Source organism: Zootoca vivipara, chromosome Z2 (assembly GCF_965207765.1).
Source record: "Zootoca vivipara chromosome Z2, rZooViv2.hap1.1, whole genome shotgun sequence".
Classification (NCBI taxonomy): Eukaryota; Metazoa; Chordata; class Lepidosauria; order Squamata; family Lacertidae; genus Zootoca; species Zootoca vivipara.
The window spans coordinates 19,653,649-19,680,846 of NC_142585.1; the positions used below are offsets into that span (position 1 = coordinate 19,653,649).

At 45.9% G+C, this 27,198-nt stretch overlaps 1 protein-coding gene and 1 pseudogene across 2 annotated transcripts; both read right to left on the minus strand.

The window, feature by feature from the left end:
* Positions 1 to 2,490: 2,490 nt before the first annotated feature.
* On the minus strand, positions 2,491 to 4,208 carry LOC148686580 (protein UXT pseudogene; annotated as a pseudogene). Its single transcript, XR_015948658.1, has one exon. The product of XR_015948658.1 is annotated as a protein UXT pseudogene (transcript).
* A 2,087-nt stretch (positions 4,209 to 6,295) lies between these two features.
* Positions 6,296 to 12,421, minus strand: LOC118084317 (40-kDa huntingtin-associated protein-like). Its single transcript, XM_035113717.3, has one exon. The coding sequence runs from the start codon at positions 9,408 to 9,410 to the stop codon at positions 8,337 to 8,339; it is 1,074 nt and encodes a 357-aa protein (XP_034969608.1). The 5' UTR covers positions 9,411 to 12,421; the 3' UTR covers positions 6,296 to 8,336.
* Positions 12,422 to 27,198: the final 14,777 nt, after the last annotated feature.

Genomic DNA, 27,198 nt, shown 5'->3' on the forward strand with positions numbered 1-27,198 from the left:
CGCATGACCCAGAAAGCAGCCTGAAAAGCAAGATGAGTGCTGCACCCCATACTGTAGTCACCTTTGACTGGACTTAACCGTCCAGGAGTCCTTTACCATTACTGTACCTTTTACTTCTACTGTTTTTTAAAAACTATTTGTAGCTGTTTTAAATGTTTGTAAGTTGCCTTGATGCACATGTTTGTTATAGGGAAATCCTTGGGCTCACTTGGATTACCAAACAAAGACACCAGCCAGGAATATTGGAACAAAACAGCAGCCAGTAGGCCTGGTCTTTATTCAAATAACTGTTGCAACAGGACTTCCACCCACCACATGGGAGAATGGGGAAGAAGCAGAGAACAAAGGGTGGCTCCCACTTTTATCAGTTTTACAAAGATACCCACAATGCCCCTAAAATTACATCATGCATATATCACAAATATATCACGTTGGAAGGGTCTGGCGACAGAAACCTGAGCCTCCACCCTTCCCTTGACCTCCACCATACACCAATCAAGTGATGCAAAAGATATGTCCCTGTTTCCCAGCCAAGTTAATCACAGCCTTTTGTCTTGATCTGGGTTTGCTATTTCTGGAATGGCTAACAGCAAGACCTCTGGGATTTGGCATGCAAATTTTCCCTTGGCTTTTATGCTGGCCAATGTAGGACCAGCATGGATAACTGGCTCGGGTGAATATCTGATGTTTTCTCCCTTCATGGTCTTGATTTATAGGCTACACTAAAATGAGGCTGCATTTTAAGCTGTGTTTTAATTAACTGTTTTTGCTTTTTCTATTACATTTTATTGTAATTTATATTTGGTGTTAGCCGTGGGGAGGGTGGGGTATAAATAAAAAATTATTATTATTATTATTATTATTATTATTATTATTATTATTATTACCACCACCTGTCTGGCACTCAGGTATCAGGATGCCAGAGATTATCACTCAGGCAGAGGGGCTGCTGAGTACCTGAGCTCACGCTTTATGGGTTATGGCTGCCCTCACTCATGTCCCAAGCTCCCCCCTTGGTAGCCATTTCCTTCCTTAACAGAACGTTGGAAATTGTGTGGTGCCGTGCATTATGTAGTGCTTTGAGGAGACATTGGGTGTGTGAACAAAGAGAGGGTGCACACTACGTGCTGGAGGAGCAACCCCCCCCCAATCATTGTAAAAAATCCCTGTAACAATGTAAAAGGGCATTAATAAATTAAAACATACTCTTTTTCTATTGGTGCAGTAGTGTTGCTTTATCCCAGGCACGTCCAACAGGTAGATTGTGATCTACCAGTAGATCACTGGATGTCTGTGGTAGATCACTGCTAGATCACTGGCACCCCTAAAAAAAGCTCACCCAAAATTTTCCTCCTCCCTAAAAAAAAAAAAAGCTGAACTATGACCTAAAGCCCTAAACAAAAATGGGCCTCCCTCTCTCCTAAAAGAAGCTCAACAAGTTTGGTCTAAACCCCCCCCCAAAACAGGGCTTCCCTTCCTTAAAAAAAACTCAACAGCTTTGACCTGAACCCCCCAAAAGGGGGTAGATCACTCCCAGTTTTTAATGTGAGTAGATCAGTCTCTTGGGAGGTGGCCACCCCTGCTTTATCCCATTGCATTTGTATTCCTTCCTTCTTTGTCTCAAGGCAAATCTTTAAAAATGTAGTATAAACACCAACAATTGGGAAAGACTTGCCTGCGAGCGCTTCAATTGGAGAACAGCCTTTACCCAAGGTGTCATGGGCTTTGAAGACACTCGAACTCAGGACGCAAGGGAGAAATGTGCTAAGAGGAAGGCACGCTTGGCAAATCCACACCGTGACCAACTCCCGTCTGGAGACCAATGTCCCCACTGTGGAAGCCCGTGTGGATCCAGAATTGGCCTCCACAGTCACTTATGGACTCATTGTTAAAACAGTGTTTATGGAAGACAATCTGATGTGGCTACGAGTGATCGCCAAAGTGGTATTCCTTCCTTTATACTTTGCATTGGCAGTTAGAGGTGAAAGCAAGTTCCAGTTCATATCTGGTTTCCAATAAAAAAAATCCAAAGATGTGTGCCTCAAGTCCAATGTGCAAATGCCAGACTCACAGCCAGTGTATAACCAAGAAACTGATGGTTATTAATCTGAGACTTTGTCCTTGAGTATGCGACATTGTTTTCACGATTGTTTTCTGATAACTCATACCCTGTTTGTCTAATCATTGTTCTTCTTAGGAAAAAATAAAACTGAAGAACGGTACCATTATTCAATCTTTTTTTTCTGGTCTATTTTAGTTTTGCTGTAACTTGCCTGGTTTTTTTTTTAAACTGGTTTACTTGAGCCAGACAGAAGGGGTAGGCTTCTAAAAAGTGGTTATTAATGCCAGAGGCTCTACTCTCCTTTGAGAGTAAGGTATTGGAAAAGTCTCTTCAATGATTAATCTCTTGGGTTCTCATTTCACTTTTATGCTACTAAAAAAAAAACCTCTGGTGTTTTATTACATCAGTTTGAGTGGATTGACTTCATATTCTTTTCTTTTTTTAATTTAAAATTCATCTTTATTTCTTATTAAAAAAATTCTTTATTTCATCTTTATTTCTTATTAAAAATAACAAATCCACACAAATCATCACCACACAATATAACATAACATAATCAAACATAATCAATAATCAGCACATAAAGGGGGAAAAAACACAAAAAAGAAAAGAATATTAAGGTGAAACGGGGAAAAAGGAAAAGAGCTACAACAAAAATACAGATTAAATGGTTTTGTACTCATCATGAGCTGCATAGAAAGTTTTCTGAAGTGTCATGTTATGTGTATATTTAATGAAACAATAGGTGAACGAAGTGCTTTCCCCTTTTTTAGCAATGTATGTGGACCTAAGGCAGTAGTAGCCAATAGGTCCAATATAGGGCTATTCAGATGTTGCTGGAATACAAACCTAAGCATCTCTGAGAATTGGCCATGCTGGCTGGGGCTGATGGGCATTGGAGTAAAATAAAAGGAAAAAGTTTTACGGAGGGCAATGTGTTCACTACCACTGAACATAATTTTCATTGTATGAGGGCTTGGAGCCCCTCATTTTTAGATCTTGGAGCTGATGTATTCATCATGGCTGCAGAGACCTCACTGCAACCTAGAACTTCCATGCTTCACATCACAGCATTGAGCATGGCTGTGAAAGAGGTACCAGAGACAAAGCTTAAAATGATCCTTTGCAGTATTCAAGGGGTGGAGTATTGGCATAAATGATCAGCTCTGTGTAGCTGTGTAGTGGGTTGCTAAAGTCATGCCTGGTAAAAATCAATAACTGATGTTTTGGGTTTTTTTTTAATAATCAACTTTATTACTTTCACAAACTGAGATGAACTTATACTAAGACACAGTTCTTGGGGAAACAGAGGCAGAGAAGGGTTGAATATCTGGAGCAGTGAAATCAACCACCTCAATAGAAACTATTTTCTCTCAAACTCTCCGATCTGCTGTCCCTGTAAGCACATTCACCCTACCCACCTCATAAGTGTTTCCTCAGTTACAAACACAGTTCCTGCTGCCACCACCAAAGTGCCCAAAAGACTAACTCTTCTTCCAGCATATCACATTGAAAATGCCCCCTCCAGGAAGGGCAGGTGCCTAAAGGAAGATGTCCCTTTTCATCTCCTCAGGCAAATCTTGGAGACCTTGGAGTTCATGCAAACCCTCTAAAGCTATCTGAATATTGGCTTTGATCTTGGCAGTGTCTTTGGTAAGGGCTTCACTGAGCTCTGTTAGTAGCTTCTTGTTCTTCTCAATGAAGGCAAGCGCCTCAGGAAGAGTCAACTCCACAAAGAACCCATAACCCAGTGCTACACATATGGTGGAGGGATCAGGCACTTCTGCCATTGACATAGAAATTGTAGCCTAGATCCACTTGAGTCATCAGCTCCTGGCTTCCTGTCTCCTGCAATCACTCATATTCTTGAGCTGAAGATACTGGGCCATATTTTCATAAACCTGATCCGACTGCTCCGGAACCTTCTGAAGATTCCTCTGCAGAACGTCACCGCTGAAAGCTTCGTTCTGCAGCACCTTCTCCTGCACCTGCCGCTCACCTGGCATTCCGGCGAGGTTCCCACGAGAGCTTTGATGCCAGAGCCTGGAGGGGAGATCAGCAGGACCATTACTCTCTGTAACTCCGGGCCCTCCCGCCTTTCTCCCACAGAAACAAGAAGCGGGATGTTCTGCGATCCAGTCGGGAACTGAGGTGCTGGGCAAGGGAGTGGAGGGCCTGGGGGGGGGGACAAGACACGGGCAGACGCATGAGGGAGGCTACCCTCCCTCCACGTGGATACTTCCCCAACTGTTATGCTATTGGTGAATTCACTTTGAGTCCAAGCAAACAGGGAATAATGTAATTCCTCAAAACTTGAAACTCAAGACAATCCGCCAGGCCAAGCTAGTGCAACTGTAATATAATAGTGATTTGCTTAAATGCATCTCATCACTGTGTTCAAAATTAGCCAGACACCAGGTGCATTTTGCACCTGACTATCAACTACTTGCAACCAATTGAAGATACCTGGACACCAGGATGGTGCCTGACATCTCCACCATCTGGAGGTGCATACCTGGATCTTGACCAGGGGCCCCCAAACTAAGGCCCGGGGGCCAGATGCGGCCCAATCACCTTCTAAATCCGGCCCCCAGACGGTCTGGGAATCAGCATGTTTTTACATGAGTAGAATGTGTCCTTTTATTTAAAATGCATCTCTGGGTTATTTGTGGGGCATAGGAATTCGTTCATATTTTTTTTCAAAATATAGTCCGGCCCCCCACAAGGTCTGAGGGACAGTGGACCGGCCCCCTGCTTAAAAAGTTTGCTGACCCCTGATCTTGACTGTTTTCACATACTAATACCACATCCTGTATAATTCTATCAGTTATATTTTATATGCACAATCAGAATGAATTTCAGAAACCAAAATGCTTTTTCTGTGCAGCCTGAGCTGGAGCAGTGGGCAACGTTATAGTTAATGGTTGTTACTTATCTTCACTTACCCCACCCCACTGCCCTGCTCACAGCTGTGAAGAATATTCCTACGCTCTGAACTGTCTGTGTCACCATTAAGAAAAAGAGGTAGGAATAGGCCAATGTGGACTGTTCCTGAATAAAGTGATTTTCCCCTTTAAGTTCTTAACCTAGCTCAAGATTGTCATCTGAACTAGCCAGAGGTTTAAATGAGAATCAATTAGTCCATCCATCATTTGAAAAATAAGGCTTTTTAGAGCCATCTTGCGCAAAAATGGCAACCAGACATTCCATCAGGGCAACTGTAACCTTGGCTTAAGGAGCCATTTTGTGCCTAGCTTATATATCTGATTTTCTAACACTGCTCACCACAATCTAGTGATAGCTAGGCATTTACACATAGAAGTAGATGCTAGGGCATCTGTAATATAATAAACAAATTTGCTTAAATGCATCTCATTTTGCATCTGGCTACCAACCACTTGCAACCAGGTGAAGATGCCTAGGTGCCAGGATGGCACCTGACATCTTTTTTTGGGGGGGGGGGGTTGGCGCCTGACTTCTCTACCATCTAGTGTGCATATGACTGAAGTTGTGTCCCAATAATAAAACAAGGCTGACATTTGACTTAACTGGTTTAGGATTCGGTGGTAAAGGCACAAAATGCTTACCTTTAATAAATTACTATTCTTACTCCCTGTTAATTCCAAACAAAGCAAGTTATTCTTACAATCAAAGAGGAACAGGAATTCCCTTTAGTTAAGAAGGGGGGGGGAGAGAAAAAGGAAGTCCCATCATTTTAAGCCCCAACATTCTGTAGAATATCTGAGGAGCACCACATTGTCTGTCCTAAGTGATCTACCCATCGTAGTCTATGAATATGCCAAATTTCAAACTGATATTTTCTGTGGCACAACACTAAGAATGAAAAAGTTTTTCATTCTGGATTGGAACCGCAACGTGAATAAGAAACGTTCATTCATTACTTCCACCACAGATATGCTGCCAAGATACCTGGGAGTTGTTTGGTGGCGATAAAGCAGTCTGGATGGTATAAAGAAGTGAGAAGCACCCTCTTCCACAGGGGTACCAATTTAAATAAAATATCGGGGTGGGGGTAGGTAAGCCCCACCACGTATAACCAAGCACGACACAGCACACAAACACCATTTGAATGACAAAGCCCATCAACGGGGTGGTGTGGACCCCTCAAATATTTCATTAGGGGAAATGTCTGTGCATCTTATGGAGCGAATGTGTGGTCCCTGGAGCCAAATTACCAGGGGCAAAAAGCAGATAGTGCTTTTTTAAAAAAAGAAAGAAAGAGCTAAAGGCTAACAAGAGGGAAAGAGGGGTGTTGAAAAGAAGCCGCCCAGCAGCTGATTTCAAGAGATTGGGGAGGGAGATGAGGGAAGCTAGCTCCCTTCCCAGCCATGCCCCCTTGCCCAGGCCTCCATTGTTGAATGTTCTGCAGAGGGAGGCTGCAACATGTGACTGGCTGATTGGATTATCTGGCTGATTAGATTATCAGAAGCTGCAGAACTGTGAGTTGAACAGGATTTTTTCCCTTTGCAAAGTAAACTCAACAACTTTGAGCTGATTCTTTAAAAAATGGGGCTTTTCCTCTTTGCAAAAGAAGCTGCAGAACGGTGAGCTGATCCCCCCCAAAACGAGGCTTTCCCCCTTTCCTCCTCTGAAAACTAAGTGCGTCTTATGGTCATATGGTCAGCTTCATAATTACAGGTAGGTAGCTGTGTTGGTCTGACGTAGTCCAAACAAAATAAAAAAATTCTTTCCAGTAGCACCTTAGAGACCAACTAAGTTTGTCATTGGTATGAGCTTTCGTGTGCATATACACTTCTTCAGATACACTGAAACAGAAGTCTTCATAAGGCAGTACAAGACCAGAACTATATGAGGCATTTATGCTGGTCCCAGGCATTTTACTCTCATCTGGATTTAAGCCTGGAAGGCAAAGGAAAAGTGTGGTGCACTAAGGCCAAGTGTCAAATCAGCAACTTGTGACATTGCACAGTAGAATTTTTATTTTGCACAAGCACACATTAAAGCATCAGCCTTGGTTTTCAATTTGCTGGCTTTATGCAGTCTAGACCTACATGAAAGTCTCTTAATTCTGGTTTTAAATGGACAGGATTTTTTAAAATTCTTGAATAATTATTACAGTAAACCTGCAACTTAAGTGTATTTAACTTTATGTGCAATTTGTGTATATATGGAGGAAATGACATTGGCAATCCCATCTGCCATTGAACCAGGTGTGATCCCCGGAATGTAATTCCTGCATATGTTGCGGACTTACTGTACTGAATTTTGTATTCAAACACTAAAAAAGTTTTCCCAACCTGGTACCCTCCAGATCAGGCATCCCCAAACTGCAGCCCTCCAGATGTTTTGGCCTACAACTCCCATGATCCCTAGCTAAGAGAACCAGTGGTCAGGGATTATGGGAATTGTAGTCCAAAACATCTGGAGGGCCAAAGTTTGGGGATGCCTGCTCCAGATGTTTTAGACTACAGCTTCCATCAGGCCATGCTGGATGGGGCTGAGGCAAGTTGTAGTCCAAAGCCATCTAGAGGAGCCTTGGTTGTGGATGGTTCCAATAACGTAAGAAGAAAACTGGCAGCATTGTTTTCAAGCAAGAATCCAGCAGCTCAACACAAACCCCTGTGCAAAAGAACACAGCTGTCTCTTACATGTGTACTTAACTTTAAAATGTAAGATAAAAATAAGTATCAACAGTTAAAATTCCACAACATTACTTTCAAGTTCACAATGTGTTATAAAGTAAGTGTAATTTCTGTAACCAAGGATGCAGGAAGTGTTTTGTAAAGTCCAATATGCCCAAGAAAATGAATTCCAGAAGGAAGAGTTTGAGGGAAGTCACCCGAAGCTGTTAAAGGATAATGTAAAGAAGATATAATAATTTTGTGTTGTTTGTTTGTATTGTTCTTATAAAATGAATAAAAAATATTTAAAAATAAAAATAAAAAGAAGATAGAATCAGCCCAACAGAGAAAAAAATGTGGGACACCTCATGTTGTTCTCTCAAGTCCTTAGTGAAGTCTAAGTAACGTTAGGAAAGAATAGATGTGGGTACGAAGAAAATAAGCCCCAATAGAATACAAGGCAGTGCTTTGCCACAGTGTTTCCTTCACACAGAAGAAAGGTGCAGTAGACAATGGAAAATGCAAACTGGAACCTAGGAGGGCAGAGATGGAGGGCAGAGTGTCACTTCCATCATTAAAGCAAACCTCATTTGCAACACTTCTGTAAAAAATAATATATTTTTTTTAAAAAAGAGCCATCTAAGAACCTTAGAGTACCAAAGTATCCTTGGTCATATCCCCTGACCTGAGGGATTGATCATCTCTTGTACCACCAGATGGAGGAGGTGATTCTGCTCGGGAGTCAGTAGCGGCCAGAGCTCCTTCTGCAGCACCTTGAGCGCCTCCAGGTCTTTTTCCTGGCAAGCCATGACAGCAGACTGCAGCAGCAGGAAGAGCTCGGAGGGGACGTAGCCCGGCGAGGCATCCAGGGCCTCCCAGGAGTACTTCTCGAGGGTCTTGGCGTGCTCGGGCATCAGCTTGGAAGGCGGCGGCTGGAGCAGTAGGAGGAGAAGTACGCGGGCCACCTCGCAGTGCAGCAGCTCGTCAAGGAAGGCGCCTGGCGGCGGGCTGACGGGAACGGAAGAAGCGGCAGCTGCAGCCGAAGACGACGATCCACCGGCAGCAGGTCCTGTGCCGGCCTGAGCCATCAGCTGCGCCTGTGTGAGCACAGCCAGAGCACCATCGTGGTCGCGGCAAAGTAGCAGGCAGGAGGCCACGTCGCGTAGGCAGCGCAGAGCCTCAAGGGGCAGCTGGGCGACGGCCAGGAGGTCGGCGGCGCGCAGAAGGGCCGGCACGGCTTGGCCCGGATCTCCGCCGGAGCGCAGCTCGTTGCCCAGCTCGAGCCAAAGCCCGGCTGCCAGCGCGGGCTGGCCCAGGTCGAGGCGCAGGCGGGAGCCGAAAGCCACGCAACTCTGGGCAGCCGGCAGGTGTTCAGCCAGTCCCAGCCCGGGGCCTTGGCGCAGGCGGAGCTCCCGCTCGTGCTTGAGCCAGAGGCGCGCCGCTTCGCCCAGCGCCGCCGCTTCTCCAGGTGCGTGCCCGAGGCTCTGGGCGCAGCGCGCCACCGCTAGCTGGCACCAGGCTGCGTACGGGAGGCTCTCCTGGGCCCGCAGCTCCCTGGCCAGCGCCGCGAACTGCTCGGCAGCCTCCGACACGTTCGGCTTGCGCAAGAAGCGCCGGCGGAGCTTGGCCGACACAAGCCGGTAGCGGGTCAGGAAGTCGCCTCCGGCACCCGATCCCGATCCGGCTTCCCCTCCGCTGAATCCAGGTGACAGGCCGCCACCGCCGGTACCCGGGACGGACAGCATTTTCCCGACTCCTTCGGCTTCGCCAACAGCTCTCCTATGCTAGGCCCCGCAGGAAATGGCGACAGAGGGTTGCCGGGCGACGAAACAGGAAGTGGAAAAGAAGGCGTTTCTAAGGGCGTGTAACCATGGCCACCGCGGAGGCAGCCGTTGCCATCTCTGGGCTCCATCCACGCTCAGCTCAGCGCACGCCTACCTACCTGTGCTTTCCAGGCACAGATCCAGGTGGAACTATTGCATGGCCAAAAATGGTCTATCTTATAAGTTACGCCAAATGAACTCAGAGACAAGGAGTTAGGAGTCCATTTTGTTTATTGCAAAGCAATAGGCTACAGTCTAATCATTTCGCAAAACTGCAACCCGGCCCAACATGGGGCAGAGGAATTTATAACATTTCAGACAAAGGATCATTTTAATTCAGTATGCATGCCCATCATTGCCTCATCCTAATTTAAAACGTATGTGCAACAAGTATTGCTAACTAGGCCCTGATTCTCAATAATATGTTACATTGTGAGTTAGTATGCGTGTTGGGAACGTATTGTTACGTATACCATGTAACAATTTATGTTCTAGCTTATGAACTATATCTTTGTGATTTGCGTGTTAGCTGACCACCTGTTCTAGTAAAAGAACGGCATCTTGCTAGATCATCAGTTTTTAAAGCATCAGGTTACCATAACGCTTCTAATATAAGCATATTCCAGAATTTATAGGGATTTACATTCTCCCCTTAATAGGGCCCCTTTGGGCCCCTGCTACAGAACAAAAAGAGCAGGTTTTCACAGGATAAATCAGGGCTTCGTTCTCAGACAGGCATGTGTGAGGTGCATTTGAACCACAGCAATACTGAAAATTCCTGCACAATGAAAACAAGCATCTTGAGGAAGGATGGCCTCCCAAGCCTTCATCTGACAGTGAACAGATGCTTAAGTCAGGAGAGGAGCAAACTGACAAAAGGATGTTCCATCAGCACAACCGAAAGACCAGCAACTTGTGGTGCTTCCTTCTCCCTGAACTAGAATCATAGAATCATAGAGTTGGAAGAGACCACAAGGGCCATCTAGTCCAACCCCCTGTCAAGCAGGAAACACCATCAAAGCATTCTTGACATATGCCTGTCAAACCTCTGCTTAAAGACCCCCAAAGAAGGAGATTCCACCACACTCCTTGGTAGCAAATTCCACTGCCGAACAGCTCTTACTGTCAGGAAGTTCTTTCTAATGTTCTTTCTTGTAGTTTGAATCCATTGCTCCGTGTCCTCTTCTCTGGAGCAACAGAAAACAACCTTTCTCCCTCCTCTATATGATATATTTGAACATGGCTATCATATCACCCCGTAACCTTCTCTTCTCCAGGCTAAACATACCCAGCTCCCTAAGCCGTTCCTAATAAGGCATCGTTTCCAGGCCTTTGACCATTTTGGTTGCCCTCTTCTGCACACATTCCAGCTTGCCAGTATCCTTCTTGAACTGTGGTGCCCAGAACTGGACACAGTACTCCAGGTGAGGTCTAACCAGAGCAGAATACAGTGGTACTATTACTTCCCTTCATCTAGATGCTATACTCCTGTTGATGCAGCCCAGAATTGCATTGGCTTTTTTAGCTGCTGCATCACACTGTTGACTCATGTGGTCTACCAAGACTTCTAGATCCTTTTCACATGTACTGCTCTCAAGCCAGGTGTCTCCCATCCTGCATTTGTGCCTTTCATTTTTTTGGTCCAAGTGTAGTACTTTACATTTCTCCTTGTTAAAATTCATTTTGTTTGCTTTGGCCAGGTTGTCTAATATGTTAAGGTCATTTTGAAGTGTGATCCTGTCCTCTGGGGTATTAGCCACCCCTCCCAATTTGGTGTCATCTGCAAACTTGCTTAGGATGCCCTCAAGCCCATCATCCAAGTCATTGATAAAGATGTTGAATAAGACTGGGCCCAAGACAGAACCCTGTGGCACCCCACTAGCCATTGAGCCCTTTGGGTTCGGTCAGTCAGCCAGTTAAAAAGCCACTGAATGGTAGCATTGTCTAGCCTGCATTTTACCAGCTTCTTTACAAGAATATAATGGGGCACCTTGTCAAAGGCCTTGCTGAAATCAAGATAGGCTACATCCACAGCGTTCCCTTCATCTACCAGGCTTGTAATTCTGTCAAAAAAATTAGTCTGACCTGACTTATTTTTCAGAAACCCATGCTGACTTTTAGTGATCACAGCGTTCCTTTCTAGGTGCTCACAGACCGTTTGCTCAATGATCTGCTCTAGAATCTTTCCTGGTATTGATGTCAGGCTGACTGGGTGGTAATTGTTTGGGTCCTCTCTTTCCCCCTTTTTGAAAATAGGGACAACATTTGCCCTCCTCCAGTCTGCTGGAACTTCGCCTGTTCTCCAGGAATTTTCAAAGATTATTGCCAGTGGTTCTGAAATCACCTCTACCAGTTCTTTTAATACTCTTGGATGTAGTTCATCTGGCCCTACTTCCTACTTCTACCCCATAAGGTCATCAGAAGCACTTGCAACTAACAACGTTTATTTTCTCCTCCTTCCCAATCCAATTTCTTTTGGATAGCAAGCCTGGCCAGAGGCAGAGAGATTCCCCTTCTTGTCTATAAGATTTTCTGCAGGAGCTACTCTGGTCATTCCAAGTTGATGAGCAGGGTCGTACCTAGGGGTTGGGTCAGGCTGGTCCCAACAAGGGCACGGACCCAGAGGGGATGCAACAATCGCGCCACTGCTTGGTGCTCCTAGCCCAGATCCTGGACGGCATGTTCTCCTGCAAGACGCCTTTGTCTACACATCCAAATCAAGAGGAAAAGAGAAAGAAATATTTTGCTCCCGCCCACCAGCTCTCCCCTTGTTCCTCCTAATTCAGCTGCTGACAGTGCAGGGAAGAGCCGCAGCCTAGGAGGGAGCTGAGAGGAGAAGCGGGGCTCAGGGCCGGTGCTAGGGTTTTTTGCGCCCTAGGCAAGATCACCTTCTGGTGCCCCCTCCCCCCCATTTTCCAGAGTTGTTGACCTTTTTTTAGAAAAAAATAAAAGTGGAACAAAAAATAGAAATAGAAAATAACAATAGAAATTAGAAAAAAGTAGAAAAAATAAAAAAATAAAAAGAGAGTTTCATGATTGTTGGTGAGGGGAACGGGTAAACAGCTGAGAGGCGCGGCGTGGCGGCCCCAGGCTCGCACTCCCTGTGCGCCTCCAGAGAGCGGCCTGAAGCCGCTGAGAGGTGCGGAGGCGGCAACCCCAGGCTCGCGCTCCCCACGTACTTTCGCGTGGGGAGTGGGAGCTTGGGGCCGCCTCCGCTGAACAGCTGAGAGGCGCGTCAAGGTGGTCCCAGGCTTGTGCTCCCTGCGTGAAGCTCCGGAGGCGCGCGGGGAGCACGAGCCTGGGGCTGCCTGCTCCGCGCCTCTCAGCGGCTTCATGCCGCTCTCCGGAGCCACACAGGGAGCGCAAGCCTGGGGCCGCTGCGCCACGCCTCTCAGCTGTTCAGCTTTTTACCGCTTCCTCTCACCAACAACCAAGGATTAGTATTTATTATTATTATTATTATTATTATTATTATTATTATTATTATTTACCCACCCTTCACCCTAAGGTCCCAGGGCAGGTTACAGCATTGAAACACAATATAAAAACTAGTTACAGGTAGGTAGCCGTGTTGGTCTGACATTGTCAAAACAAAAAATAAAAAAACACTATAAAAACTATTTAGCATTAGCTTTTTTTACTGCAGAGGGACTGAGTGAGTTTATATCTCAGGTCACAAGTGAGTTTATATCCGAGGCAAGAGTTGAACAAAGCGGTTCCAGATTCAAGTTCCATCTCTCAGATTGCCATGCTGCATGCCTTTAGAAAAAAGCCCACAGTGTTCAATGGGCCTTACTCCCAAGAAAGTATGTGAGTGCATACAGGATTGAAGCTGTTGCACCTAGTGCAGAGACGATTGAGAGCTCAGTGAATACATATTGTCACTGAAATAAACTCATAATGGGCCAGAGACCAGCGTAGCCTACATATTTATGAAAGGTTACAGAAACCTGAAATATGGGGAAGCAGGAGATGGTGCCCAGTAGGGCAGTGTTTCCCAACCTTGTGCCTCCAGATGTTTTGGGACTACAACTCCCATCATCCCTAGCTAGCAAGACCAGTGGTCAGGAATGATGGGAATTGTAGTCCAAAAACAGCTGGAGGCACAAGGTTGGGAGACACTGCAGTAGGGAACAGCTGTAGTTTAGTGGTAGAGCACCTGCTTTGCATGCAGAATGTCCCAGGGATGACGTGACCACTGCCCCAATTCCTGGGAAGGTACTGACAGTCAGGGTAGAAAATACTGAGCCAGATGGACCAATAGTGTGACTCAAAATAGTGAAGGGCCATAGTTCAGTGGTAGAGGACCTGCTTAGCATACAGAAGTCCCCAGGTTCAATTGCTGGCATCTCCAGGTAGGGCTGGGAATATTCTGTGCCTGAAATCCATAAGGAACATAGGAAGCTGCTTTACACTGAGCTGGACTCCTGAGCCATCTTGCTGAGTGCTATTGACACTGACTGGTGGAAGCAGCTCTCCAAAGGTTTCTGTCTGAAACTCTGGAGAGCTGCTGCCAGTCAGTGTCAACAGTACTCAGCAAGATGGAGCATGGGTCAGGCTCAAGGCAAGGCAGCTTTCTAAGTTCTTTGTTGGCCTTTAAGAAAAGGTTGGCGCTAGATGTATGCAAAGCAGTTCAGAATAGAAGCAATTTATAGAATGTTCCATCACTCCTGGATACATAAACGGTCTCTCAGTGGTTTCCCTGTGTTTCCTAAAGCATTAATGCTGGAGCTCATGAAAAGCTCATTTGGAGGATTTAGTGCAGTCATTTCCAGGCATGAAAGAATTAAGGTCATTTTATATAGAAAGAGGGTGGGGGAGAACACACTAGCGCTAATAGATGGAATTTCAGGAAAATGCTTTTTTTCATAGAAGTTGCGGGCTGGAGACAGAACATTCTCCCTGTCTAAGAGTCAAAAGCAGTTTGAAAGCCGAATTGATGATGTGGTGAATATTTATTTATTTTATTTTTATCCCGTCTTTCCTCCAATGAGCTCAAGGTGGCATACACAGCTGTCCCCCTTCCCAGGGTGGCTGTTCCCACCCCCCCTCACTGTCTGGGCCAGCAGGGGCTGATGGAAGCTGTAGTAAAAAATATCAGCAGGGCACGAGGACAGCTGCTGTAAACTCTCTACTATAGTATTGAATTGCCTCTACCTGTTCTGGAGGCCAGGACCCGAACCAATGGATTCAAGTTACAATAAAGAAGATTCCGACTAAACACCAGGAAGAATTTTCTGGCAGTAAGAGCTATTCAACAGTGGAACAGACTTTTGCAAGAGATGGTAGACTCTCTTTCCTTGGAGGTTTTTAAGTACAGTATATAAATCAAACTCAAAACAGCCTAGTAGGTATCTGCATTAAAGTTGTTTGCCATGTGCTCTAAGTGGGGCGTCACTTGGGCTTAACTTGGAAACTACAGCTGGTACAGAATGCAGCAACTAGGTTGTTGAGGGGGCATTTCTTCAACACCGTATGACACCTCTGAGGGTGCTGCACTGGCTGCCAATATGCTACCAGGAACATTTCTCTTTCTAAACCACTTTGAGGGTTTTTTAAACAGTCAACTGGTGTATAAATTTTATGAAATGAAAAGGAACATTTCACAGTTTCTACTTTTAGCATTGGGACCAGCTTACCCAGGCATCCCCAAACTTCGGCCCTCCAGATGTTTTGGACTACAATTCCCATCTTCCCCGACCACTGGTCCTGTTAGCTAGGGATCATGGGAGTTGTAGGCCAAAACATCTGGAGGGCCGCAGTTTGGGGATGCCTGAGCTTACCTAAGGGTAAGCTCACCCAATATATACCTGCCCAGCAACTGCAGTTCTCAGACAGGCACTCCTGAGGGTGTGGTTAGCTTGCCCTAGAAACTATGAATTCAGGATTGTGAGTCCAGCCCTCTGCAATCAATTACCAGCCAGAATTGGGCAGGTGCATCACATCATTTTGTTTAGCTATCTAATTGATACATTTCAGGCTTTCCTTGATGGCTGACCCAGTCACTTACATAATATTGATTGCCTATTTGCAAAAATAGTTTTGTTGTTTTCTAGACTTGGTAAGATATGGTTTTAGAAATGATTTTATTGCTTTTAGAAATGGGTTTTGTGTTTTATCCTGTTTTTTTATTCTGGACACTGCTCCAGCAGCCTCGGTTAACTACGGAACTAAATGCTTAGTGGGAAGGAGAGCAGGTAGATCAAGGACCCAGCTAGACATCCTTGTTACTGCACATTCATTATCATTTGGTGCTCATATCAATATCAGGGAAGTTATACATGATCCTGCCTTCAGTATTGTTTACACCTGCAGAACTCTTGGGGCAAATGTTGTGTTTTGGTTTGGTTTTGTCCTGCTTTTGTTGCACTATTGAGCAAGGGTGCTCCTCCGGATGACAAAATGCAGTAAGATTGGCGAAGCTTCACAGAGAATATAATAAAGTAGAATGGTACATGAACGGTCCAGTATAAACCTATACTCTTAACAAACTACGGTGCCCAGAATTAGTTGAAGGAAATAATGTGCTTGAACGTGCTTTAAAGATATATAGTGTGTACACAGCCTACAGTTTCATCATCCCTGATCATTGGCTGTGCTGACTGAGCCTGGTGGGACCAAGAGTCCAACAACCTTTGAAGTGTCACTTGAACCACACCCCTGCCCTAAAGGGAAAGAATCCGCAGAAATAAAAAAGGCATCAAGAAAGGGTGAGTAGTGACAGGGATATTGCACCCATTCTCCCCCAAACCTGTCAGCCTCAACACTGTAGGATGCCAGTGTCATTCAGGGCACACTGATTGGAGAGTGCATAGGCTAGCATGCTGTCTCCTCATCCAATCAGGATGCCCACAGAACTAGGCTAGGAGGGGCCTACAGTGGCATTTTATCCCTCCCCCTGACAACTGCCGTGCTTGTTTAGGGAGGCCCTCTCACTTTGAGAATCAAGGCTGCAAAATAAGTTATGAAACCATGGAAAGTGCTAGTGGGACAGAGCATCGTCCTCCTTGGAGCACAGCATAACTGCTGCTGATCACCTAGGCAACTATGAGTGTGTTGCTTCCTGCCAAACTTATCCTCCTACTTGCAAAAATTGTGTGTGTGTGTGTGTGTAAACAAAAATGTCACAGTCCAAATACGTACTAACAGGATAAGAAAGGAGTTACATATGGAGCCTACCCAGGGTAAGACACATGGAGCTCCAACTGTCATGTACAGAAAAAAATGTCGTTGGACTAAAGTTCCAACAATCCCTGACAATTACCCACACTGGCTGGGGCTGGCGGAACTTGCAGCCCAAGAACATCTAAAACAAGAAAGGGGGACCTGTGTCCCTCCAGATGCAACCCAATGCCAAGTCCCATCAGCCCCAGCTAGCATCATCAATAGCCAGGGATTATGGAAGCTGGAACACAGCCACCTCTGGAGGGTTACAGGTTAGCCCCACACACTCCCTGATGTGCAGGATAGTCAACCTGCTCTCATCTGTACACTTAGGTGGCGATCCTTGGTCTCTCCCCCCCCCATCCCATTCTTTCTCAACTCCCTTTGAATGGGTAAAAGTAGGAGGGCCTATAGAGGGGCTAGGGAATCTTTTTTCAGTGCCAGGGCCACACTCCCTTGCAGGGAGTCGCCTGCTGTTGGTGAGTAGGGTCAGAGGCAAAAGCAGATGGAACAATGTATGTAAATGTACCTTTGTACAGTGGGTTAGATTCTCTGCACACCCATCCGTCTCTAGACTCCATCGAGACAAGCAAGAGGCATTACCAGAGTTTAAGGACATGTTTCCATCAGCCCTAGCTAGCATACCCATGCTGGCTGAGGATGATGGGAGCTCTGGTCCAGGACATTTGGAGGGACACCAAGTTGGTGAAGACTGTTTTCTGTTGTATTTTAACGAATTCCCCCCCCACACACACCATTCATATGCTACTGTGATTTTAAAATAACTGTAAGCCACACTGAGCAGTACATAGGCCCTAGAAATGAAGAATACACATTTATGTCTTTATGAAAATTCCAGACAGACAATAACACTCAAGAGGGTGCAAAGCAGGGCCAGAAAGAGTTGTGGCTTGCGGAGAGTGGGTGTGGCACAGGAGAGTCCCAAGGGCCAGACAGAGAGGCCTGGAGGTCCTCAGGCTTCCGTGACTGAGCTTACCACAAATAGGGGTAATATATTGATGGGGCTCCCAGCGCTAGAGCCTGGTCCTACGAAGGACATTTCTATGTTGGGTGCATGTGGTTTCTATATTTCATCCAGTGCTGGCACTAAATATGTCTTCTGTAGCATCAGAAATGATTAAGGGACACCTGGCAAACATACAGTAAACAGGGCCTTCCCCTCTCCTCTCAGGACTGCACCTTTCAGATACTTCAGGTTAGTTCGATATTACACAAAAGTTCTGCTCTTGCTCTGCTCCACTGCTCAAACCTCCTCTGTAGCCTTAGCTAGAGCCACCATGACTTGCTAGGCCCTGGCAGCACAATCTATTTGCCAGTACCCTGAATTCAGTCCTCTCAAATGAGGTCAGGTTCCTATTGCAAACAGAAGACCCCGAGACCCAAACCTGAAGTCATAGCCCTTTAACCCTTATTAGCAATGACAAATTATATGTCACAAACCAAGATGCAAAGGTCTTGGGGAAAGAAAGGGGGCAGCTGGAGTTAGTTGATGGGAGAGGCTCTCTGCACATGCTCAGAAACTCTTCATCATCCCAAAATATGTTCTCTGCACATGGTCAGATGCCCTTTGGTTGAATATTAACACCCAGGGCCTAGACTGCAGACCCAAGAACACAAACACACAAACACACACACACAACAATGTGTTTTGGAACCTGCCACAGTGGTTCTGGGTCTAGGCCTTCGGTAAATCCGAGTTCACATTAACTGTCCCCTACTTGCACATCTGGGGTTATGGGGTAGGAGGAAGCTCTGCGGCCCCAATCTCCAGGCGGGCCACCTGAGTCATAGACACGCAGCTCGCTCCCTTTCAGAATCAGCCGCAGCGAGGGGCGGCTTCTCCTCCCCCTCTTCGTCTGTCCGTCCGGGCCGCCTCACCTCCAGCTTATCAGTCAGCTCCTTGTGCATCCTCTCGTATTGGCGGCTCATATCCTGATTGCGCTCTAGCAGCGCCTTCCCGAGCCGAGTGGCTAACAGCAAATCCTTCTCCTTCTGCCTCATCAGGAAGAGCAGCTCTGGCTCCGGGCCCATCGGGAGCCCTCATCAGGGAGAGCAGCTGCCACCGGGCCCATCGGGAGCTTTGCACGGGAAACGTGAGCCTGCGGCTGCCTCCACTGCGCCTCTCAGCTGTTGAGCGGCTTCAGGCCGCTCTCCGGAGGCACAGAGGGAGTGCGTGCCTGGGGCCGCCTCGCCCGCAGCACCGGGGGGCGGCGGGGGGCAGGCAGGGTGGCCAGCGCCCCCTCCATTTTGGTGCCCTAGGCAGCTGTCTAGTTCGCCTTAATGGACGCGCTGGCCCTGGCGGGGCTAGCGGGCAGATGTGGAAGGTTAGTGTTGTGTATTGAGTCAAAGGATTTTATATCTGTACAGTGGAACCTCGGTTTACGAACACCTCGGTTTACGAATTTTCGGTTTACGAACAATCCTAACCCGGAAGTTAGTAAACCGAGGTGCCCAAGGCCTACTGAGTGTCTGATGCCTTCGGGGAGCCCGGGCCTTTGCTCTGATGCCTCCTGGAGGCCCGGAGCGAAGGCTCGGCCTCCCCGAAGGCATCGGAGCGAAGGCCAAACCTCCCTGAAGACACCAGACAGTCCGATACCTTCGGGGAGGCTGGGCTTTCGTTCCGATGCCTCCCAGAGGCCGGGGAGCGCTTCCGCGACTGGGCTGCAGCCATGGAAGTGCTCCCCGGCCTCCCTGAAGGCATCGGAGTGAAGGCCCAGCCTCCGTAAGGCATCGGAGCCGGGCCTTCGTTCCGATGCCTCCCAGAGGCCGGGGAGCGCTTCCGCGACTGGGCTGCAGCCGCGGAAACGCTCCCCAGCCTCCGTGAAGGCATCGGAGCAAAGGCCCGGAGAGAGAAAGAGGATGGGCCCGGAGGTCGGGCCCGGAGGAGCCGGCCCGACTGCGTTGCCGTTGCCGCCGCCACTTGCTCCCGCTGCCACCTGAGCACCCCCTCGCCCATAGCTTCCCAGCCCCAAAGTTAGGTAAGGAAAAATAAATGTTCATTTTTTTCATTTTTTTAGGGGGCGTTTTTCATCGTCTAGAACGGATTAATCCACTTTCCATTACTTTCAATGGGATAGTTCGCTTCGGTTTGTGAACACTTCGATTTATGAACAGACGTCTGGAACCAATTGTGTTCATAAACCGAGGTACCACTGTATTACTATTGTATGTATTTGCATTAGGGTAAAGTAACTGCCTTTTGGTTCCAGAAGGTACAGCTACTATTGGTTCATTTAAGCTGCTGTATTTGGATCCTCTGTCTTATCGGTTTCCTCCAAAAGGCAGCACTGTGATTGCCTGATACTGTTCCCTCTGAAATGTATCCCTTTCTAGCTACATAGTTCCCTGTCCCTATAAATGTAGCTTTCTTCTCCTCAGAGCTCAGTCTTGTTTGCTTTAATAAAGAAGTGTTACTAGAGAACTGTCTCCAGCATATTATGTCAAGAGAGCTGAAATCATGAACCCCACGTCACAACAGTTAGTGCAAAGAAACAGTGGATACTTTTAAACATTGCAGTTTTGTTAATTCTTAGAATTTAAGTGCCCTTCCTGGGTTCAGAAGGTGTCTGTACTTCACAATTAGCCTACTATTGTTGATTCCAATGGGTCTTACTCCCAAGTAAGTGTGTGCTGAAAGCTAATTTCAGCCAGGGTCCCAAAGGTCCAATGAATATGAGAATGTGCAGAGTGCCACCTTCTCCCACCTATGAAGTGTCAGCTCCTATTTAGCTGAGATCTGGGGCAAAGAGGCGAATAAAAAATAAAACTTTTACGGGCTTAATTCTTGTTTGTGTGACTGCTGGATATAAGACCCAGATGGACAGCTGGTCTTTCCTAGAATTGGGACAGGGTAAAACGCGGATCCAGATGATTTTAAACGGATCCTCATGAATTCATATGATTTTTTCATTCAAATAATAAAAAAAAACCCACCACGATACTGTAGACTATGTCTTAGTCTGTAGGCAGCACCAAAAAAAATCACGCATCCACTGTTTCGTGCTGCCACAATGGCACAAAAACATGGTTAAAAACCACGGATCCTCATAGATCCTCATGATTTCTGCATGGGGTCACCCTAAACTCACCCTCAAATGACACACCATGGCCAGGCGCACAGCCTACACCACAAAAATCAAGGATCCACAGCTTCCTGGCGACACTGTGGCCCAAAAACGTGGTTTTGAAGCACGGATCCTCACGGATCTTCACCTTTTTGCATGCCCCCCCCCAAACTCACCCTCAAATCACACACCATGCCCAGGGGCACAGCCTGCACCACAAAAATCAAGGATCCATAGCTTTCTGGCGACACCGTGGCCCAAAAATGTGGTTTTGAAGCACAGATCCTCACCTGATTACAGTTGAACAATGAGAACAATTATGGGAAAAGGAATAAGATTCACTGCATGTTAAGCCCTAAAACAAAATTGTTGCAAAAATGTTCTTGCGATGTTATACGGGCATGTTCAACTCCCAAGAGACTGTGATCTACTCCCAGTATAAAGAAACTGGCAGTGATCTACCCATTGTCAGTGGAGGGTTGAGGAGCTTGCGTGAGGTGGAAGGGGAGAATTGAGTAGAGTTGTTGAGTTTTTTGTGCAGACAATTTCCCTGCACAGAGTTGTTTAGCTTTTTTGGGGGATGATCCCACGATCTACCAGGATCAACCAGGGATCTACTGGTAGATTCTAATCTACTGGTTGGATATGGCTGGTATCTAAGTATCTATCTATCTATCTATCTATCATCTATCTTTGGAAGATATATAGAAGATGAATAATGAAATGAATGGACATTGCTGGAAATGTTATTGACCTCAAGGGACCTTTTTCCATTTATGCTGGAGCTCTAAAAAGACCAAAAAGTTTGGTAGGAAAGTTCATTTTGAAATGAAAGAAAGGGAAAAAACTAAATTTGCACATGAATCCAAAAGTATGCTGTTGGGAATGACTCCTTCAGCTATTGTGAAATTGTCAATGGAACTATTTAGTTATATGACTACAGCAGTCATTAGAGGTGGCAAGAATACACCGAGGAATTATACCAGAAAGATATGGAGGTCTCATACACCCCAGGTAGTGTGGTTGCTGACCTTGAGCCAGACATCCCAGAGAGTGAAGACAAATGGGCCTTAGAAAGCACTGCTAATAACAAGGCCAGTGGAAGTGATGATATTCCAGCTGAACTATTTAAATTTTTTAAAGATGATGCTGTTAAGGTGCTACACCCAATATGCCAGCAAGTTTGGAAAACTCAGCAATGGCCAGAGGATTGGAGAAGATCACTCTACATCCCAATCCCAAAGAAGGGCAGTGCCAAAGAATGCTCCAACTACCACACAATTGCGCTCATTTTACACGCTAGCAAGGTTATGCTTAAAATTCTACAAGGCAGGCTTAGGCAGTAGGTGGACCGAGAACTCCCAGAAGTGCAAGCTGGATTTCGAAGGGGCAGAGAAACCAGAGACCAAATAGCAAACATGCGCTGGATTATGGAGAAAGCTAGAGAGTTCCAGAAAAACGTCTACATTCATTGACTATGCAAAAGCCTTTGACTGTGTCGACCACAGCAAACTATGGCAAGTTCTTAAAGAAATGGGAGTGCCTGATCACCTCATCTGTCTCCTGAGAAATCTCTATGTGGGACAAGAAGCTACAGTTAGAACTGGATATGGAACAACTGATTGGTTCAAAATTGGGAAAGGAGTACGACAAGGTTGTATATTGTCTCCCTGCTTATTTAACTTATATGCAGAATTCATCATGCGAAAGGCTGGACTAGATGAATCCCAAGCCGGAATTAAGATTGCCGGAAGAAATATCAACAACCTCAGGTATGCAGATGACACAACCTTGATGGCAGAAAGCGAGGAGGAATTAAAGAACCTTTTAATGAGGGTGAAAGAGGAGAGCGCAAAATATGGTCTGAAGCTCAACATCAAAAAAACCAAGATCATGGCCACTGGTCCCATCACCTCCTGGCAAATAGAAGGGGAAGAAATGGAGGCAGTGAGAGATTTTACTTTCTTGGGCTCCTTGATCACTGCAGATGGTGACAGCAGTCACGAAATTAAAAGACGCCTGCTTCTTGGGAGAAAAGCAATGACAAACCTAGACAGCATCTTAAAAAGCAGAGACATCACCTTGCTGACAAAGGTCCGTATAGTTAAAGCTATGGTTTTCCCAGTAGTGATGTATGGAAGTGAGAGCTGGACCATAAAGAAGGCTGATCGCCGGAGAATTGATGCTTTTGAATTATGGTGCTGGAGGAGACTCTTGAGAGTCCCATGGACTGCAAGAAGATCAAACCTATCCATTCTGAAGAAAATCAGCCCTGAGTGCTCACTGGAAGGACAGATCCTGAAGCTGAGGCTCCAATACTTTGGCCACCTCATGAGAAGAGAAGACTCCCTGTAAAAGACCCTGATGTTGGGAAAGATTGGGGGCACTAGGAGAAGGGGACTACAGAGGACGAGATGGTTGGACAGTGTTCTCGAAGCTACGAACATGACCAAACTGCGGGAGGCAGTGGAAGACAGGAGTGCCTGGCGTGCTATGGTCCATGGGGTCACGAAGAGTCGGACACGACTAAACGACTAAACAACAACAACAGACTGAACATTTCCAAACTCTTCAGCCTTTTCTCAAAGGAAAAGCACTGTAACCCCTTAATCGTTTAGTTGCCCAATTCAAGAAGTAAGAGCAATCTGGTTGCCACACCTATCACCCTGTTGATCACCAGGATTGATTTCGCTGATCAGACTGGCAAGGAATGTGTCTGCCGTCCGCATCACTGTGCATCCCTCCCTAAGCCACGCACTCCATGGAAGAGAATGACCATCCCACACAGAGCGAGAACACCCTCTTCTGCACTTTTTCCAGCTATACCATATTCGTTTTAGAGATATGACACCCAAAACTGTACACAGTATTCCAAATGGGATCACACTATAGAACTGTACAGGGACATTACAATACTGTTCAGTAGTCTCCAGCATGGAATTTGGTTTGCCAACATAGCCACTATACTGCTGAGGACTAATTCCAGATCATACATGAATAAAAATAATAATACCGGTTCAGACCCTTGTAGGACCCAACCACACGCTGCCTTTAACTGAGAGAACTGCCAATTTGTTTCAACTTCCTCTTGCTTGACCAATATGTAATCTCCCACTGGGCCCAATGTTTGGTCCCATTGCTGGCAAGATTACTCAGACTACTCAGTAGTCTGGGAAGGTTTCTAATCCAAGCATATTATGTGTAACAGCTCACCCTCATGCAGATGCTTCTAACCCTTTTCAAGGAACTCCAAAATGTTGGCGAGTAGGACTTCCTTTTGTGTGCAAGCTATGGAATGCACATGATATTTCAAATATTGGCTCATTACTTGGTTTGACAACAGTATCTGCAAAAAGCGTGAGGATCCGTGAGGATCCATGCGTCAAAGCCACGTTTGTTGGCCACAGTGTCACCAGGAAGCTGTGGATCCTTGTTTTTTGTGGTGCAGGCTGTACCCCTGGGCATGATATGTGATTTGAGGGTGAGTTTGGGGTGGCCCCATGCAAAAAGGTGAAGATCCGTGAGGATCCGTGCTTCAAAACCATGTTTTTGGGTCACGGTGTTGCCAGGAAGCTGTGGATCCTTGCAAAGCAAAGATGTTTATTCGGCTGTATGCCCATCATAAAACACAACACAACAAAACAAATCAAATAAAAACCACAGACTCGTACAAACCACAGATAATATAACACAATTCACAGCTCACAAGGACAAATATTAACAATTCAAAAAAAATATCTTGAAGGTTTAAGATTAAGATTAAAAATTTAGGCGCCTAACTAAAATCAATATCTGATGCCATTAAAAAAAAAATTCTTATAACTATCAGTAATCAGCTAACATTCCATTCCGTCTCTTGTACGAGAGGATGGCTGTTAGGAATTTAGCAACCTGTAGAGTGATATAAGGGTCCACATCTTGAAGAACCCAGGCTAGCTGAAGGTCAACTGGATTGTCAGCCATAGGCTGGATTATGGAGTTTAATATACTAGCACGAGCCGTACTGTACATAGGGCAGATAAACATAACATGGTGTAAAGATTCAGTTGATTTCATTTCGCAAGCACACATTGAGGAGACTTGGCCCCTTAGTAAATCTATGTCTCAGCACGTTAGTTGGAAAAACATTGAACCTAGCTTTAAGGAAGGCATATCGATTAGACGCGGCCATAAGCGTTGTTAAGTAGGATGGAGTACGGTAAATAGGGGTTATGCCGATATTTAACGGTGAGCAGACTCCCCCGCCAGCTAGACAATTTTGGTATAACTCCGCATCATCCAACCTTTGGTTTATACACCTTTTTGCTGCATTTAGATCCAGTTTGAGCAATTCAGAGGGAGAGATCTCATAGGACAGCAGTTTGGCATGGATTTTTCCGGTCCACAAATTTGTGAAGTCATCCTGCCACATGCATTAAATAAGATAGTGGTTCGGGAGTTTATGCCATAGGGATATCCAGTAAATCAAAACTCGCCTCCATAAGACTAACTCAACTGAAGGGATCTTCATTTCTAAACGAATAGCAGCATTACTTACGCATGTTGGTAATTTTAAGAGTCGAAGTAAGAATTGGCTTTGAAGCGACTCTAAAGGTGAGAGATTTGCAAAAGCAGCCCATAAAGGGGCAGCATAGGCCATTGTAGCCAACACTTTAATGCTATACACCAGGGGTGGCCAACTCCCAAGAGACTCTGATCTACTCACAGAGTTAAAAACTGGGAGTGATCTACCCCCTTTTGGGGGGTTCAGGTCAAAGCTGTTGAGTTTTTTTTAAGGAAGGGAAGCCCTGTTTTGGGGGGTTTAGGTCAAACTTGTTGAGCTTCTTTTAGGAGGGAGGGAGGCCCATTTTTGTTTTGGGCTTCAGGTCATAGTTCAGCTTTTTTTAGGGAGGAGGAAAATTTTTGGTGAGCTTTTTTTAGGGGTGCCAGTGATCTAGCAGTGATCTACCACAGACATCCAGTGATCTACTGGTAGATCACAGTCTACCTGTTGGACGTGCCTGCTATACACTTTCAAGGCCGCAGGGATGAATAGGGCCCCCTCAGAAAAGAAAAAACGGAGGAGGGAGTGCGATAGGGCTTTTGTCTTGTTTTGAAGGTATTCAACATGCGCTTTCCACCCTAAATTATACTGAAAATAAATTCCTAGATATTTAAATTTATGTACTTGTTTGATTTTCGTACCCCCCAGTTTCCATGAATAAAGTTTACGACTCCTTGAAAATATCAGTACTTTGGACTTGGTGTGGTTGATAGACAGATGATTAAGAGAGCAATAAGTTGCAAAAATCTTTAGTGCCCTCCTTAAACCCACTCTGGAGTAAGAGAGTAGCACCGCATCATCTGCATAGAGAAGTAATGGGCAATGATAATCTGCTATTCGAGGGGCATGGATAAATTTATGTGAGTCGGGTAATGGGTTCCTCATATCACTGATAAATAAGTTAAAAAGAAGTGGCGCTAAAATACAGCCCTGGCGTACTCCCTTATTTACTGGCACTGGGTTTGTTAGGTCGCCAGCAGGGGTTAATCTCACCCTGGCCACAGACCCGGCATGTAGTTGGGAGATAAGCCACAGGAGTATTCTATCTATACCCCAACGGGCAAGTTTATCCCATAGTAATTTCCTCGGGATACTATCAAACACAGCTTTCAAATCTATGTGGATCCTTGATTTTTGTGGTGCAGGCTGTACCCCTGGGCATGATATGTGGTTTGAGGGTGAGTTGGGGGGGGGCATGCAAAAAGGTGAATATCCGTGAGGATCCGTGCTTCAAAACCACGTTTTTGGGCCACGGTGTTGCCAGGAAGCTGTGGATCCTTGATTTTTGTGGTGCAGGCTGTGCGCCTGGCCATGGTGTGTGATTTGAGGGTGAGTTTGGGGTGGCCATGCAAAAAGGTGAAGATCTGTGAGGATCCGTGCTTCAAAACCACGTTTTAGGGCCACGGTGTCGCCAGGAAGCTGTGGATCCTTGATTTTTGTGGTGCAGGCTGCACCCCTGGGCATGATATGTGATTTGACAGTGAGTTATGGGTTGCCCAATGCAAAAAGCGTGAGGTTCCATGAGGATCTGTGCTTCAAAATCACATTTTTGCGCCATTGCGACCCCACGAAACAGTGGGTGCATGATTTTTTTGGTGGTGCCTACAGACTAAGATGTGGTCTAGAGTATCATGGTGGTTTTATTTTGTTTCTATATGAAAATCATATGAATTCATGAGGACCCGTGCCTCGGAACCAAGTTTTGGATCCATGTTTTTTATTGTCCAGTCTGTCGTCGTGGCTTCCAGATGTGATATGACACTGGATTTGTTGGAGTTGTTTTTTAAAAAGTGGAGGATCCATGAGGATCTGTGTAGATCCGCGTTTTACCCTCTTCCCCTAGAATTGCCACCCTAAACGCCCGATGTTCTTTGGAAATTAGATTATAAATTTATGCCAAAGCTCCTGTATCTTTCTG